Below are 18459 nucleotides of genomic sequence, written 5' to 3'. Positions count from 1 at the left end.
CCAAGGTATACAAAAACCATTGCAAAACCAGAGTTATGAAAGATGCATAGAGCTAGGAAGCAGAGTGGTAATGAAGGGTACAGGGAAAGGGGACAGAACTCAGTGTGCCACGTAGCCACATGGGAAATGCAGCCCTGCCGTGGAACCCTGCTTTCTTGACTCCAACAGGCCTGCGACAGCACATAACAGAGAGCAAGCTCTCTCAGATTTGGTGGGAAACTCATAGAGTAAACCATAGAGAGTATGGATTTTTGTTGTTGCTGTGTGATCTTCTGTGTGTAGTGTGTGTGTGTGTGTGTGTGTGTGTGTGTGTGTGTGTGTGTGTGTGTGTGAATAATGGTACATGCATTCCACAGCACGGAAGTAAGAGGACCACCAACCACTTGGGTCTCTTCTTTTGCCTGTGGGCATCAGTCTAGATGCCAACAAGATTCTGGGGAGTCTCCTGTCCCCACCTCCTATATCTTGAAGGTACACCAGGATTATAGATGCCCCTCATGGTACCAACTTTATGTAGGCTCTAGGAATTTAAACTCAGGTTCTCTTATTTGCACATGTGCTGGATAGTTTATGCCAACTTGACACAAGCCAACATCGTCTGAGAGGAGGGAACCTCCATTAAGAAAATGTTTCCAGGAGATCAAGTTGTAGGCAAGCCTGTAGGGCACTTACTTAATTAGTGTTTGATGTGGGAGGGGACAGCCCTTTGTGGGTGGTGCCATCTCTGGGCTGGTGGTTCTGGATTCTATAAAAAAGCAGGCTAAGTAAGCCTGTATCTTCCATGGGCACTGTATCAGCTCATGTCTCTAGTTTCTTTTTCCTTCCCAATTTGCTTTTGGTCATGGTATTTTATCACAGCAATTGAAACCCCAACTAAGGCACACAGCAAGCAAGTTTGCACACTGAGCCATCTCCTGGGCGGTAGATTTTTGTCACTTGAAAGCATCATTCTCTGCACTCAACCAGGAAAGGGGCTTGAGTGATAGCCTCTCTGCCAACACTTCCTCTGAGCAAACTCCCTCTGTGGATGCTCTGTGGGTTTGAATCCACATTCTGTCTTAGGACTTCTCAGCTTTGGGAGTTACTCAGTCTCTGTGTTTTACTCCTGAGATAGATGGACCTCAAAGGCAGGAGTGAACATAATGGATTTGAAGTGTCCTGCTGAGTCAGCTGGCCTCATGCCCCCTTCCCTTGTAGCCCCGCACAAACTGGACAGAAACTGGCATTTTCTGGTATCTTTGCATCTTCCTTGTGGTGTTTGTCAGCCAGTCCCCAGGTGGGAAAGGATTTGCAATTCAACACCCTGCTCTTTGCTTGGGCCTTGTGACTTGGCCCAGGCTCAGTAAAGAGAAGCAGCTTTGCCTACTCCGATGTCACTAGGCCCGGCCTCCAGCTTCTGAGCCGGGTGTCCCCAGGGTCATTTCTCTCCAGACACTGAATGAGGAGGTGGCTAGACCGTGCAGGTCCAGCCATGGCAGAGCAGGATGGTGTCTGTAGCTCCAAGTGGGAGGCATCACGAGACAAGAGCTCCCTCGACTCGGCATGGTCATGGGTAAGACTGCATGTGGCTGCCTGAAGACTCAGCGTCTGCTCACAGCCACAGCTGTGCCCAGAGGCTCCATTTGGGAGGGTCCTGCCCTCCTGGTATCCAGCTGTGTGCCCTGCAAGCTTCCACTTTAGGGCTCTCAGGGAGGTTTGTTTACAGGTTGATGTATTCCAGCCTTAAAGCCTGGTTTCTTTGCCCTGAATGGAAAAAATGCTTGGGGTATGCTCTGAGCCTGGGTGTTTTCAGGTCCCCACCTCATCAGAGAGAAAGGCAGAGAGGCATGAAAATGACTGGTCTTTACCATGGTCATTTGCAGCACTGTGTATGACATGGGGTTCCTTGGACTCGGAAGCCCTCAGCTCTTCTGTACTGTCTATTTCAGAGCTCATTCAAAGTCCAGGAAAGGGTTGCTTAGACATAACTATGGTCACTGAAGACCCCAAAGTTCAAAGGGGAGGAAGCTATAATCACTCTAAGTGGCAGTGAGTATTGAGGATAGGACCTGGGCTAGATTCAGACCTCACTATTCCTGAAAAGGCTAGAGGGTTTGGGTGCAGTGCAGACATTATGCCCCTGATCCAAATGGTGTCCCTAGATATCCCCATGACACTCTGTTAGGATCCCAGATGTAGGGGCTAGACCAGTGGCAGGGAAGGCTTTGGGAGCAGAGAACACCTGTTATTCTGCACCCGCAGGAAGAAGCTTCCCAGATGCTGGTGTCCCAGAGCACCTGGTAAGGATGGTCAGTTTGCTCATCTTTATCCTCAGGACAGGTGGTCCATTAGGGGCGTGGGGTGCAATGTAGTCAGGGTAGCCGAGGAGAGAGGAGGTCCTGGATTCCGCTCCTGCTTCTGACCCAGAAATCACTTCGTCCCAAGGACAGATATTTTGTGAAAGGACCCGTGCTTGTGGAGGTGTTTCCATAGGCCTAGCCCTAGGGACAGGAGTGGCACTTCTCTTTGGGAACACTGCTCTGACAGTCAATGAGCTGTTTTTGCGGTTAGTCGGGAATTAAAGTAGCCTTTCTTCTTTCAGTCCAGGAATGCCACTTAAAAATGTAGCACACATCCTCACCCGAATCAGTTCAGATGCAAACTCACTCTTCCTTTGTGGGCAGCTCTGGATGCCCACCAGACACATCTGTGTCCACCATAATCAGTGACACCCTGTAGGTCTGAGATGCAGGCCTCATTGTCATGTTGCTGTCTTGTCCAGCCCAGGTAGCTGGCATCTGAGGAAGCTGACTGTTAAAATGGGACTTGCCCATGGCGACTGAGTGGGAGGATGGATTGAAGATCTATGGTGGGAAGCCGGGACCTCTGGTATATGGTGAAGAGTCTATCCTCCAGTCTGTGCCCATTGGCTCTTCAATCTGAGGAAGCTCTCTGGCTGAATATCTGTGTTCTGCTTGTGTGTGTGTGTGTGTGTGTGTGTCTGTCTGTCTGTCTGTCTGTCTGTCTGTCAGTCTGTGTCTCTCTGTGTGTCTGTGCCTGCCTGCCTGCCTGTCTGTCTGTCTGTCTGTCTGTCAGTCTGTCTCTGTATGTGTGTCTCTCTGTGTATGTTTCTTCATGTGTGTATGTGTCTGTCTCTGTCGCTCTCTCTGTCTCTCTGTGTGCATGTGTATGTCTGTGTGTGTTAGGTCAGAGGTCAACCCTAGGTGTTATTCCTCAGGTGCCACCCACCTTGTTTTTTGAGACAGGGTGTCTCCTTGATCCAGGACTTGCCATGTAGGCTGACTAACCAACCAAGTCCATTGCTCCGTATCTCTGCCTCCTCCACCTGTAAATACAAGCATGCAGCCACTGTACCTAGGATTTTTCACATGGGTTTCACGTGGGGGCTCAAAGCCAGGTCCTCAGGCCTGCAAGGTGAGCTCCTCGTTGACGAGGCCCCTTCCAGCCCCTGCTCATGTTTGGAATGTGGTCAGTGTGGATTGTGCAGGACATAAAGGAGCGTGTGAACAAAAGCCTAGAGCATTGTAAGCCGAGACGGAGCGTCCATCTTTGGTGGCTTTTTTATAATAAAGGAACAAAGGGGTTTGAAATCCACACCTTGTCCCCTTTAATTCTTTCACTTTCCCCACTGTCTCATGTACTAGATAAGTGCTCATTCACTGAAGAAGCTTAGTGGGTAGAGTCTGTCACAGGTCTGTCCCCTGTGCCAGCATAGCCGGCTTCTCCTGTTTGTTCTCAGAGCAAAACAGGCTATGGGGGGTGGAGGGTGGGTGGGACAGACAATGAGAGGTGATAGAGTCCTGGCTGCTGCTGGAGACACACTGCTTCTGGTTCCCTGCAAGGGGGGGGGTTGCCTCTAAGGTTGTAGGTCCTTGGTTCATTGGCTCAGCCTTCTGGAAGAATCTGACCCTCCGTTATGATAGCATCCTGGAGCGCCTAAAGAGCAGGCCCAGTGAAACCAATGCCTTTCTCTCTTGGTGGGGGTTTGAGCAGGATCTGGATCAGGATCAGGCACTGGATCTCGGAGACAAGGGAGTGCCCAAGCTATGGCTTTAATGAAGCGTAAGAACTGGGTCCAACCCCAGACACTGGAGCAGGAGCCCAGACGGACCTGTGAGATCAGGGATGCTTCGGGGTGGCTTCAGAGGATCTGGTGAGCAGACAAAGGCAGGAGCTACAGCTGCCCTGGCTCGGGGCCCAGGCTCAGCTGCCTAGCTTCTGGGAAGGGTAAAAGCAGCTCAGCCACCGTGAGGCTGGGAAAAGGGCAGCTGGCAGAGACGCAGCTCCTGGAAGCACCTGCTCAGCTGGCAGCACCCCCCTGCAGCGTTGGCCACAGACACTCACAGAGTCTCTGGGCTCTGTTTCAGGCCCATAGGCATTGCTGGGTCCTGAGTATGTTTAGAGCCCAGCAGGGTGGGGGAGATGCTAAGCTTGGCCCTTAAAGGAGGTCAGGCCAACTGTGGGTGGGCAGACTGCAGCCTGCCAGCCACAGAGTTCTCGAGGCCCAGTTCAGGAGTGACTGTGCCGAGCAAGGCCAGGAAGGCGCCTGTGAGAAGCTGGCCTAAGAGCCAGGCAGAAGAGGAGTAGGGTTTCAATAAACAGCAATCAGGGTTAGAGCCCACTTGTCTGGGGGGGTGAGTGTGAGCACAAGCAAGCTTGAGGGTACAGGGTGTTCCTACCCCAAGCTGCCTGCTCTCGGGAGTCTTTTTTTTTTTTTCTTTCTTCCTAGTTGGGACGTGCACTGTGACATTCATCTTGGCTGGGCACCTAGCCTCTGAAAGACAGCAAGCAGTCATGGGCCAAATATGAGACCCAGAAGGCCAAAGTGCAGGAGCCAGAAGGCTTTGGGTTCATATGCCAGTTTAGCTTGCTAGAGCCTTAGTTTCCCCATCTGTAAAGCAGTGCTTCTAATATTTAACGATAAAAGAGTCACCAGAGTTCCAAAGACAGAAATTGTCCTTAATACTACCATGGAAGCTGGGAAGGAGGCCCTGTGGCTAAGGGTTGTAAATGTAATAGTGACAAGTCATCACATTTTGGGCTGGAGGCGGGGAACTCAGTAGTGAAGAGCACCTGTTGCTCTTGCAGAGGAGCTGGGTTCAATTCCCAGCTCCCACATGGAGATTTACAACCATCCATCTGTCACTCCAGTTCCAGGGCATCCAAAGTCCTCTTCTGAACTGCTTGGGCACCGAACATGCATGTGATGCACATATATACATGCAACCCACATATCACATGTAAAATAAATTAATAAACCTAAACTTTAAGAGATCAAAAAACTGAGGGCTGGGCATGGAACTCAGTTAGTGTTTGCCCATTATGTCCAAAGCTCAGGTTTGACCCTGAGCACCGCATACAGCAAGGTATAGTGGTGCATGTATGTTACTCCAGGACACAGGAGCTGGAGACAACAGAATCGGGAGCTGAAGGTCACCATTGACTCTCTCTCTCTCTCTCTCTCTCATATATATATGAGTGTGTGTATTATATGTGTCTATATTATAAAATATAATATATAACTATATAAATTTATCTGTACTATGAATTATATATATGCTATAATTTGCAAAAGTACATACATTCACTTAGGTGTTGGACCTACAGAGCACTTTTAGGACATAGACAAATGGAACCTTGTGTTATTGTTATCTATCCTGAGTGCAGGTTTCATCCAGGCCAGACCTTTAGTCAGCCCAGCCACTCCTCAGCGTTGTGCACAAACTTCATCCATCCTGGACACACCTTGCCTGGGGCCATGTCCTTTTCTTCAGAGGTTTTAGCTGGATCTCCAGGGAGGTGACTCTTCGGGACCCCAGGCCCAACCCACTCTGTCAGATCTAGGCTCTGCTAGGGATTACAAAAAAGACTAAATACAGAGCATGTTTGTCTCTAGGATATTGCCTCCACCTTCCAGATACCTGGACAGAGGCTGGGGGATGATTTCTTGGGGGATCTCTGGCAGCAAGGGACAAGGTCTGTCTATGCCCGGTGCAGGCTGAGCACCTGTGTCCAAGAGCTTTTGCCCTTGGGCAGGAGTGTTGGGGGAGAGTCAGAGAGAAAAATGGCCGGAAGTGTTGTGCAGAGAGGTAGGCAGGGGGGAGTCTGGTAACAGCCTTTACATGGCTCCTGCCCCTGCATCTAGGGCCCACCCTGGCCAGTATCAGGTGAGCACGAGAGTCTTGAGCTCCCTCTGCAGGTGGTACCCTGACATCACATGCAGAAAACCAGTCGTCTTCTAACATGGTGGCTCTCAACCTTCCTAAAGCTGAGCTGAGACCCTCATGTTGTGGTGACCCCCAATCATAAAATTATTTTCATTGCTACTTCATAACTAATTTTGCTACTGCTGTGAGTCATAATGGTATCTGTGTTTATCGATGTCCTTAGATAACCCATTTGAAAGGGTCGTTCAACCCACAAAGGGGTCATGATCCACCCACCATCTGAGAACACGGCTTTAACCTAATCCCTAAGGGACCTAATGATGCCAAGTTAGAATGAACACATTGCAGGAGTGTTGTGATTAGTTTTGTTGTTGTTGTTTTGTTTTTGTGTTTTTGTTTTGCCAAGTTGACACAAACTATCTAGGAAGAAGGGATGTCAGTTGAGAAGTTGCCTCTATCAGATTGGCCCATCGGCAAATCTCTGGGGGCATTTTATAAATTAAGTATTGGTGTGGAAGGGCCCCAGGGTGATGTCACCTATGGGCAGGTGGTCCTGTGTTGTATAAGCAAGTAGCCTGAATAAGCCATGAGGAGCAAGCCAGTAAGCAGCGCTCTTCCATGGCCCCCTCTTCAGTTCCTGCCTCCAAGTTCCTGCATTGAATTCCTACCTTGACTCCTTGACTTCCTTCCGTGATGACATACAACTGTAAGCTGAAGTAAACTCTTTCCTTCCTGAGTTGTTCATCACAGAGTACAGTAACAGTAACCTAACCAGAAATCTCACTAGAGTAAGGGCTTAAAGTCAGTCCTAGGAATGAGCAGGCGGGGCAGTCTGTTGGATGCTCCACGGAGCATAGCCATCATCTTGTATGGACATGGCACTGATCTACTCCTCCCTGAAACCACCACAGCCCTGCCCATCCCCCGGGGGTTTAGTTATTGCCACCTCCATAACTGTACAATCTACGGTGGACCTCTTCTCTTCTTTAAAGTATGTACCTAGATTTTCTTCGCTTCATAGTTGTGTTTCTGATATAAATAGATTTTGTATTGCTTTATGGAATTAAGTTACCAGAGACAAGAAGACACCGCTTTTAAGTGAGCCTAGTGTTTCTGTCGATCTCAGCTTGTGACATTCCAGGCCTCCAGCCCGTACTTCCACTCTCTTTCCCTCCAGTAAGTTGAGATGGCACAACTTTCGATGTCTAATTGTTTCCTCTAGGTCAGTGGTTCACAACCTCCCTAATGCTATCGGGGGGGGGGGAACCCTCAACCATAAAATTATTTTCATAACTGGAGTTCTGATACTGTTAGGAACTGTAACACAAATATCACCGTTTTTCCAAGGGTCTTAGGTGAGTCCTGTGAGGGGGTCATGACCCACAGGTTGAGAACCACTGCTCTGGCTAGAGAACACAGGGTACCCCGGCTTTAGAACCCATAGTCCCTGGATGAAATACTGCTCTGCTGCCTCTAAACAAAGCTACTGTCCTTGACACAACTGTTTTGGGGGCTCCGGTGGTCTTGGGTTTTTTAATCTTTCAAATTGGGGTGTGGTGATGTGTCTATAATACCGACACTTGGGAAGCTGGAGCAGAAGGATCATGAGTTGAGCCAGCCCGGTTTACATATGGAGGTCTCGTCTCCAAAACAAAGCAAAACAAGTCAGAAAGCATGGTGCTAGGAGTCTGTATTCCTTGTCCTAGGGTGAATGAGGTGATGTTGGCGAGGAGTCTGATGGTTACTATTTCGTCTTAGAAAAGATTTTGTTTTTAAGGTTGTAGAAAAAACTTCTCATGAAAAACTGTATCAGAAGAAGCTGAGAGGAAAGCATGAACCGGTGGAAAGTTCCACAAGCCCCGCAAAGCTTGTGAACTCCAGGCAGGTCTCAGGCTCACGCTGACCTCACTGGTGACCCTGGGTCCCTCCAGTTGCTGGAGCTTCAACCTCCAATGCTCGCTAGTGCCAAGAATGATGCTGACGTAGGCAGGAGAGTCTGCTGGAGCAAGGGCCAGGCCAGGAGTGGATGGCTCTCCAACCTTTTTTTTTTTTTTGATCTTGATTTTTACAAAAGGGACCAGGGTGACTCAGAGTTGGATAGTTGTGGGGATGAGCCAAGGTTTCAGTACTGCACCCCCCCAGAGAAGTTAACATCCTGGAGGCATCCTCATGTCTTTCACTTTGCAGCCATGGCTGCCATTCTTTTTGGCATGGAGTAGCAGACGCCAGCCTTCCCATGAAAGCCCCCTTCACAGCCACACCAGGGGCTCTGCTTTGCTTCGCTGCCTTGTTAGACTTCTCGGGCCTCGCCTGTTTCTTATTTGTCCCCTCCCCTACCTTCTCCTCAAGGGCAGCCCTTTATAGGAGTGATCTCGGGCAGTGGTTCTCAACCTTCTTAATGCTGCAACCCTTTAATACAGTTCTTCACGCGGTGGTGGCCCCTAGCCGTAACGTTATTTTCATTGCTATTTTATACCTGTAATTTTGGTACTGTTGTACACTGTAACATAACTATCTGTGTTTTCTGATGGTCCAGGCCACCCAGGTGAAAGGGTTGTTTGATTCCCAAAGGGGTCTCACCCTCAGCTTAGAGCCATTGATGATCTAGGTGATTCTGAATAAGGCTCTGGTGGTCTGGCTCAGAACTAGCCTCTAGAGGGCGGTGTCACAAGATTCTCAGGCCGGGTCTTGCTGAGGGAACTCATTTATTCTTCAGTAAGGAATGGCCATCTTTAACAAATGAAACATGAATCAATACCTAAAACAACTTCAGCTAACAATAAGAGTTTTATTGAACTTCTTAAATGAATTCTCTTCATCTAAGAATGAAGTGGTTTAAACTGGTTCAAAATGAAAAGGGTGGGGGAGGGGAGACTTGGCTCGTCTGTTCTTTTACCGGATTTGACCTCAGCAGAAACCAAGTTTATTAATAGCCATCTGATAGACACTTTGCAGTGGCTGGTGAAGCGAGCCGAGCTCGAGTGTCTAGCTTTTACACAGTTAGAAATGGCCATGGCGTCAGTACATGGAGAGAGAGAACGTGCGTCAACATGAATGTAAGCCATCAATTTGGGAAACAGCATTTTGCAGACATGAGTTATTCTTGGGTTTTTGGTGATCCAGAGCGCTTTAAAGTGATGTATCTGGTTTATTATTGTGTACTGTGTAAACGTTCACGTTGGGTACTATATCTGCCATTTTCCATATTTTGCTCTATCCCTGCCTAAGAATCCAACAGTGGGGCCAGGCAAGAGGGCTTCATGCATAAAGGCACTTGCTGCCAAACTTGATTATCTGCATTTATTTCTCTAGGCTCACGTGGTGGAAGGGGAGACCTGACTCCTGAAAGTGTCCTCTGACCTCAGCCCCTAATGTGCACCATGTAATAGTAAATAAAAATGTAAAACACACACACAGACACACACAGACAGACAGACACACACACACAGACACACAGAGAGACACACACATACAGACACACACACACAGACACACACACAGACACACACACACACAGACACACACACATACACACAGACACATGCACACACACACTCACACAGACACACATAGACAGACAGACACACACACACAGACACACACACAGACACACACACAAACACACACACAGACACACACACATACACACAGACACATGCACACACACACTCACACAGACACACAGACACATACACATACACACACACACACACACACACACACAGACACAGAGAGAGAGAGAGAGACCCTACAATGACAATTAGTCACACACAGATGACCTGAGAGAGTTTTATTAGTATTTCATTTGTGTGTGTGTGCGCATGCACGCACCCCTCTGTCTGTCTGTCTCTCTCTCAGCTGTCTCATCTGGCAGCCATGCTGTTTCCATGGAGGGTCACCTATTTCCAAAGACTCTGCTCTCTCTACTAGAGATGCTGCCTTCCTGTTTCTCTCTGCACGTGAAGCATGGGACCTGACTTTCATGTGTGCTAATTCTCCAGCCTGAGTTAGAGATCTAATGTCTCTGAAGTGATGGTCATTTTCTGCTGACCCTAGCAGGAGCCTTCTTAGGGGGTGATAGCAGATGGGGTGTGCACATGAAGAGCCGCAGGAGAGTGACTTTTCGGGGATCCCATTTCTGGAAATTCCCACAGGAAGGAAGACTTGAAATAGGACATTAGTCTTGAGTGCTGACTATGGGTGTGGCCTGCTTGGTCATCATGCTTTATAGGCAGAGCTGGGCATCTTCTGCTCATGTCAGCCCTGGACAGTCAGGACTGCTCACAGAGCAGCCAGATGATGTAGAATCTGAGTGTATAGAACAGGCAGCCCTGTTTTCTTACAGCTCTGGTGATGACGCCTGGCCAGGGCTGGAAAGGATTATTCTAATTACACCGAGTTCTTGTGAGAAATGAAGTCTGACTTTCTGTAGTGTCAGAATTACACTCTGTGTTTTGACTTGCTGGTGCTTCCGAGAACCAGTGGTGTGTGTGTGTGTGTGTGTGTGTGTGTGTGTGTGTGTGTGAGAGAGAGAGAGAGAGAGAGAGAGAGAGAGAGAGAGAGAGAGAGAGAGAGACAGAGACAGAGAGATAGAGAGAGAGAGAGAGACAGAGACAGACAGAGACAGACAGAGACAGACAGAGACAGACAGAGAGACAGAGACAGACAGAGGCACACACAGACAGAGGCACACACAGAGGAAAAGGGAGGGAGCGCGGTAAGTTGGCTATTGGGGGCTAGTGGGATGGCTCAGTAGATAAAGCCCCTTGCCACCAGTCTAACAATCTCAGCTCAGTCTGAGCAGGCTCCGGCAAGTCATACTCTGCTCTTTTCATGTGCACTGTGGCATGTGCACATGTATAATAAGTAAGTAGAAAACTGACATAAAATATTTTAAAATTTTATTTCATGTGTACGGGTGTTCCACCTGCATGTTTGTCTATGTACCATACGAACGCCGGTGGAGGTGCCTGAAGAGGACACCGAATCTTCTGAAACTGGAGTCACAGAAAAGTACCAGTCACTGTCTGCAGGCCTGTGGCTTGCTCAACCACATCCAACTCTTTACATTCTTTTCAAAAACTATGTATCTATTTGTGTGTGTGTGTGTGTGTATGTGTGTGTGTATGTGTGTGTGTGTGTATGTGTGTGTGTGTGTGTGTGTGTGTGTATGTGTGTGTGTGTGTATGTGTGTGTGTGTGTATGTGTGTGTGTGTGTATGTGTGTGTGTGTATGTGTGTGTGTGTGTATGTGTGTGTGTGTATGTGTGTGTGTGTGTATGTGTGTGTGTGTGTATGTGTGTGTGTGTATGTGTGTGTGTGTGTGTGTGTGTGTGTGTGTGTGTGTGTGTGTGTGTAGGGGAAGGGGCATCATGTGTCATGGTACACACTTGGAAGTCAGGGATTGAGCTTGGGTTGTCAGAATTGGCAGCAAGCACCTTTCCCCACGAAGCCATCTTGCTAACCCTCTCTTTACATCTCTGATCTGATTTCGGCTGGCTTCTGCAAACACCCTCTTTGTAAGCCTGTGTCTTTTCTCTATGACGTAATTTTTCTTCCACCTATTTACATACCAGGGGGTTAAGATGATTTGAAGAACCAATTCATGATGTCATCTTGGCCATAAGCTACAAACATGCTTTCTGTCCTAGCTCAACATTGCTAAAATGTTTAAGAGAGGGTAAGACTAGAGCCACCAGTGTACCATTTGAAGCCTCCATCTGAACCATCCTCCCTTTCCTGGATAGAGTGGTTTATCTAGCTCAGTACATGAGCCCCCACCACCCACAAGCCCTCTCATCTGCCCTGTTGGGCCTCATGGAAGATTTTTATCAAATGCCTTACTGGAGCCTTTTTGACCACGTGTGTAGAAAGCACGTGTGTCCTTGGGTGCCTGTGCCTGCTCTTCTCCACCTGACACCCCAAGTTCTCCGTGGGAAAGGAAAACTTGCTTCAGCACAGCTCTTCCCAATGATGCCTTCTTACAGGAGTTAATGTCCCTCGTTTTCCAGTGCTAAGAACGACTCACTGGAAGGCATTTGGGATACAATCCACTCCCTGACGCCTGGGTTTCCTAGAAGAATACTGAAGTGTTCAAAGCAAAGAGGTGTGTCCTGCTGCTTACCTGGGCCAGTCAGAGCTTTGACCTTCTGTGAAAGTGCCACTCCAGAGGCTGGTGTTTTTCCCTCCGCTTTGCTTTGGCTCTGGTGCATCCTTGCTGTGTGATGTCGGTGAGTCACTCTGCTCGCAAGCAGCCTTATTTGAAAGTCCAGCTGCTGTGGGACTTGCAAAGCAATGAGTGATTCCCAAATAGCAGAGTCACTGGCAGCTCTGACAAGTCCCTGCATTACTGTAGGTCATCTGGGTCTAAGTCGGGTGTTGCCAGGTTCTTGGCTTCTCACCTAAAGAACTGAAAATATGGGGTCACAGATTTGTAAAAGGAACAATATAATTTCATTTGAGAAATGATAGTGCCGATTGTAGAGGGACCCACTACCAAGATTGACAGTGGGCCATGAGTCTGGAGGAAGGGGGGCAATTTACTCAGGAGAGTTGTGGATGGATCCTTGTGTTGAGTGGTCACATATTCATTTTCCCACTGTGCATGTCTCTTCCCATAATGCATTTAGTTTTAATCATATGCACACCCAATTATACATATGCATACGATGGCACAAGGTGGACATAGTTTTGCTTTACTGCACATGCATCCTAAACCAGTTCACACCAGATTGGCCTTTCTGTTCTTCATACCTGGACAATATGGGAACGGGAACATACTTGGATAGCAACTATCTAAATTTGATTGTTACTAGGGGCAGAGAAGTATACTATTGTTTCCTAGTGTAGGTGGAGAGAACCAGGTGGTTGCTGGGTGTGTTATTTGGAGAGGAGTACGTGTGCATAGTCTGTAAACCCAGGAGAAGAAACTAAGTTGCCAAGCGCATTATTGTAAGGTGTGTGTGTGTGCGTGCACACACGCATGCCTGTGTGTATCACAAACCAAATAGTTTCAGGCTTAATGATCTCCTAGGCTTTGCCTGGTTCCCGTCGGCTCATCTGCTTGCTATTGGTAGCTGATAAGCAGGGATTGGGAGTGTACAATGCTATCGAAACCTTTAGCTGATTCTGGTGAAAAAAACAGGATTAGTCTTTGTACCATAAACTTTGTGAAGTGTTCAGCAGTGATTGGAGCTTCCTGTAAGTGTCTTACGAATGCTTCCTCCCCAACTCCCAGAGCTCATGCCTCCTTCCAAACTTTCCTCCAAGGGACATGAGACTAGGGTTGCTGGAATTGGATCACAGAGTACTGCAGGACAGGCTTTGTTCAGGCTCCTTTCTATAGATGTCTTCCTTTGAAAATCGTCATCAGAAAGTGAGACACTGCAGCCTCAGGTACCTTTTGTTAAATTCCAAGCCACAGAGACAAACGGGATTCTGAGATCCCCCTGAGATACTGAGAATTCGATGCAGTCTGAGAGTAGCTGAAGTCAGGAAGATATGTTGTCTGAGGACAGGAATCAGCTTTCCCCATACACATAATCATAGAGACTTTGTCTGGACTGGGTCAGAGTGGATCTTCCAGGTGGTGGGGATGGATGCTTTGTGCACAGTAGGTGGCGCTGGAGAGTCGGAGAACTAGATAAAAGCCTCACAGAGGGGTCCCAAAGGCATTAGAAGTCAGTAAACTCAGCATTTGGGAGGTGAAGGCTGGAGGATCAGGAGTTCAAAGTTACCCTGGGCTACATATCTAGTTTGAGATCAGCCTAGTCTACACAAGACCCTGTTTAAGTGGAAAGAGTCCGGTAAGAGTGTCCAAAATGTGGGCTTGTCCTTTTCCCACTGAGTCAACGAGTCAGTTTGGCACAGCATTTTGGAGCTCTTGAAATAAGAATTGATTTTTGTAGGTTGTGGAGAACGGTTTCTCTGAGCAGATAAGGAAGTCGAGGGGAGGTTAAGCAATGTGTTCAGATGGTCCTCAACTATCACGTGATCTACCCCGTGACCAGTACAGGGTTTGCAGAGCCCTCCAACTCGGTGTCAATGCCATCTCTGGGAACTCCCCCTTCCCTTGGCTCTTGAGAGCTGAGCTCAGCCTCTGCGAGCCCTCTCCCCGCGGGCATCTCTGTTTCCTCAGATATTCTGTAACATATGGCACAGCGGCTCTGGGACTCTGGTCTGGCTTCATTCGACAGTGTGTGTGTGTGGTGTGTGTGTGGTGTGTGTGTGGTGTGTGTGTGGTGTGTGTGTGGGGGGGGGCACGGGGACAGGGCACAGTGTGCATGCAATGCGAAGGAGACAGGGCCATGGTTCTTGGAGTACCTCATCAGCCACTGAGGATAGGACTGAATATATAATATGCATGTATAGCTTTTGAAATTTTGTTTTTAAAATATATATACACTCTTTTCATATGTACCCACTATAAGGAGAAAACAGTCAATTATTTTCTCAGTAGATTTCAGTGACAGTCTATATGAGCTATTATAGGACATTGTTATTTTATTAATTACCATGATTATCATTATTGTGGCGCTGGAGTGTAAGCCTATGGCCTCACACATGCCTGGCAAGCATCCTACCACTAAGATATACCCCAAAACCCAAATCAGGATCTTAGCCCCATGGTCCAAGGCAATCACCAGGCTGTGCTTTGCCCACTTCGGTCACCCAGTTATGTTTACTGAGAGCAGTTAGGTGCCTGCTCCTCTGCTGGAGATTTGTGAGCAATTCTGGCCCACACAGCCTAAACCCAGACTAAAGTCTAGCCTTCCTGGACCTCCCATCCTGGACAGTCTTATAAACAAACAGTGAAAGCAAAACATTGTGTGCTGTGCTATATGAGAGGGAAAACAGAGCAGAGTGTAGGGCCCGGACTCTGAGTCGGGAGGGAGGACGGCAGCAACACGGGGCTCACTGGGAAGACGCCATTGGAGCAAAGACTTGAAGGGGACCAGAGGAACTGACACTGAGTTTGGGGATAAGTGCTCCAGATAGGTGATTTGCTAGGACCCAGGAAGGATGGACAGGAGACCGTTTGTATTTTATATTACATGGGGACATTTATACCGTGTATTGCAGAAAGGGATGTCCCACACATACAGGCCACTGATAGCTTAGCAGGCATGAACTGCTAATGGCTTCTTCTGAGCTGACTGTTCAGCCCAGGTGACCGTGAAAGAGCACAAGGCTGACATCAGGGAACACTAACTAGGTTGAACATCTAAAATTTTCTTATATTTATTTTGGGTGTGGGTGGTACATACAATGCTTGTGTGTGCCTTGGCATGTGTGTGTTTGTGTGTGTATACCTTGGCATGTGTGTGTGCATGTGCTTGTGTGTGCCTTGGCATGTGTGTGTTTGTGTGTATATATCTTGGCATGTGTGTGTGCATGTGCTTGTGTGTGCCTTAGCATGTGTGTGTTTGTGTGTGTATACCTTGGCATGTATGTGTGCATGTGCTAGTGTGTGCCTTGGCATGTGTGTGTTTGTGTGTGTATACCTTGGCATGTGTGTGTGCATGTGCTTGTGTGTGCCTTAGCATGTGTGTGTTTGTGTGTGTATACCTTGGCATGTATGTGTGCATGTGCTAGTGTGTGCCTTGGCATGTGTGTGTTTGTGTGTGTATACTTTGGCATGTGTGTGTGCATGTGCTTGTGTGTGTCTTGGCATGTGTGTGTTTGTGTGTGTATACCTTGGCATGTGTGTGTGCATGTGCTTGTGTGTGCCTTGGCATGTGTGTGTTTGTGTGTGTATACCTTGGCATGTATGTGTGCATGTGCTTGTGTGTGCCTTGGCATGTGTGTGTTTGTGTGTGTATACCTTGGCATGTATGTGTGCATGTGCTTGTGTGTGCCTTGGCATGTGTGTGTTTGTGTGTGTATATCTTGGCATGTATGTGTGCATGTGCTTGTGTGTGCCTTGGCATGTGTGTGTTTGTGTGTGTATACCTTGGCATGTATGTGTGCATGTGCTTGTGTGTGCCTTGGCCTGTGTGTGTGTATGTGGGGGGGGGGTGGTCAGAGGACAACTTGGGAGAGTTGGTTTCTTCTTCCACCACGTGGGTTGTAGGGATTGATGTTAGACCGTTGGGAGCCTGTACCTGATTGGCCAACTCACTTGACCCACATTCAACATTTTAAACTGTGCCAGAGTCCAGATCTCCAGATGATGAGGGAGAAGTGTAGGAAATGAGGGAGACATAGCTATCCTGAACTTCAGGGAGAAGCTGACCAGCTGACTGGAGAGGCTACGACTGAACTCTGGGATGACTGTCTTTCTACCTCTCCTACAATGCCTGCTGTCTGGAGAGGAGGTGGAAGGCAGAATGGACTAGCCAGCTCTCTAGATAAAACATGACTTTGTTATTTCTCTCTCATTGTTCCGCTCACATAATCACCACCTCAAAGTCCCAGGAGCATTTTGGCACTGGTATGGGTAGGTGCTCCTTTGAGGCTGCCTTTTGCCCATTTTATCCTTGGATCTTCCTTACCTTGCCTCTCTGATCTACTCTCTGACCCCACCACACACACACTTGTGGTTTCCGAACCACAAGTCTTATTTCCCCAAATGCTGATATCCCCCTGGGAGTAGATATTATCTCTATCGTACTGCTGAGGAGTTGGAGGCACACATTCTGTGGTTTGCCTTTGGGCACAGAGAGATGATGGCACCTTTTTTTTTTTTTTAAAAGCAGAGCACATTTCAATTATTACCCAGAGTCACAGTGTTCAGATTTTTTTGTTGTTGTTGGTTGTAAAGAGAACATGGTGGCTCAAGGTACTTACAAAGAACTGGCTTCGAGTTCAGAATAACCTTGCACAGAGGTGGATGCTGGGAACATGTATTGAGCAGCTCTGTCTTTGGAACAACTCCTATCCTATTGGGAATGGGAGCCGGGATGGAGAAACAGCTGGCCTTGGGAAAGGTCATTTTGATTCTGCAGGTCATGAAATGTGAGAGAAAAACAAACAAACAAACAACCCACCCTAACCAAAACAAAACAAAAATACAAAATCTCAGAGTGATGTCCTTAGGTGGTTCTGCAAGTCCTTACTAGTGCGTGAGCACCTGGAGTTTGTCCTTCCCACCTCACCCTGGCTCTTTCCTCCCATCTTACAGGGCTGGGGAACAAGCTCTACCTCATCCTACTCAAAGGAAAATGAGTTCAAGAATAGGTCTTCTGAGGACAACTATTGAGGGAAGGAAGACAGGCCTGATTTGTCATGCACCTGGGCTTTGGGTGGCTTCCCAGGCCAGGCAGGCAAGGCTGTGGCCTTGGAGTTTTGCTCTGTGCAGGACTGACTGTGCCCTTATTTTCTCCCAAGCTACAGAACCCTCTTGAAGCTAAAATCCTGCCCAGCTCCTGGCTTTTCAGAGATGTGAGAGTCTGTCTTTTCAGGTAGCTCATCCTTATATGCAGCAAGACCTAACCAGGGCTGGTGTGACGGTGTTGGGGGCTGGGGGTTGGGGCAGTCATGACGGCTGGCTGCCTTGGCAGGGACCCAGTTGACTGTGGATAGCTTCGTTCATGCTTGGTAATGTCACCAGGGCAGTCTCGGGAGGCCAGAGGCTTTCAGAGGAGGAACTGGATGTTCTAGAGGCCAAAGGGCTTTGTCTGAGTTATTTATTTAAAACTTCTCTCCTGTTCATGGTTGCAAGAACTGGCTGCCGTGCACCTACCTCTTCTAAGAAATGTAAGAACAGTCCAGGCACCTCCAGGACAGTATCTAGGTGCTCATGTTGTCAGAAACAGTGATTTCTCCACACTTGGGGCTGCTGTTTCTATTGATAAGCTTTTGCTTTTGAGTTGATGATGTAGAGTCAGATGTCACAGTTGTCAGTGGCCCAGTGCCATACAGCCGCACTGTGACCATTGACTGACTTCTTTCCTCCCACTCCAAGTGCCATGTTCTTTAGCAGCTGGCAGTTCTTCCAAAGAGGAGCTCTGCTCTCTGCATGTGCAAACCTGCTCAGCTGGAACCCATTGTGCTGTGAGCAAGGTCAAGGCTTTGCGTTTTGTAAGCAGAAGGCTTACTATGACAGTGAAGGTACCCAAGGTAGATGCCAGATGTGATATCAGCCCCTCTCCCAGACACTTCCCACTGTGAGGCCAAGTCCACAGACGCTGGATTTGCATGCAAAATGTTGTGTTATTACAGTAGCAAGGATCCGGAATCAACCCAGACGCCCATCACCAACAAATAGATAATGGTATTTATACATATACACAATGTTTGTTTGTTTGTTTGTTTATGTTTGTTTATGTTTGTTTATGTTTGTTTTTGAGACA

At 48.0% G+C, this 18459-nt stretch overlaps 1 protein-coding gene across 7 annotated transcripts in view; it reads left to right on the top strand.

Moving 5' to 3' along the window:
- Window positions 1–18459, top strand: part of Lpin1 (lipin 1) — a 118235-nt gene that overhangs the window by 5515 nt on the left and 94261 nt on the right. For 3 of the 7 annotated variants that reach the window (XM_006514975.3, XM_006514978.4, XM_006514976.4), the window contains exon 1: window positions 1420–1552. The exons of 1 other annotated variant lie outside the window; for it this stretch is intronic. In XM_006514975.3, the coding sequence (XP_006515038.1) occupies window positions 1439–1552 (114 nt within the window). In that variant the 5' untranslated portion in view covers window positions 1420–1438. Of the gene's footprint in view, window positions 1–1419; window positions 1553–18459 lie in introns of those variants that run through there. 3 more of the 7 variants (XM_006514977.3, XM_006514982.4, XM_030246557.1) reach the window with 1 other exon arrangement.

Source organism: Mus musculus, chromosome 12 (assembly GCF_000001635.26).
Source record: "Mus musculus strain C57BL/6J chromosome 12, GRCm38.p6 C57BL/6J".
NCBI classification, from domain to species: domain Eukaryota; kingdom Metazoa; phylum Chordata; class Mammalia; order Rodentia; family Muridae; genus Mus; species Mus musculus.
This window is presented reverse-complemented; position numbering and strand designations above follow the sequence as displayed.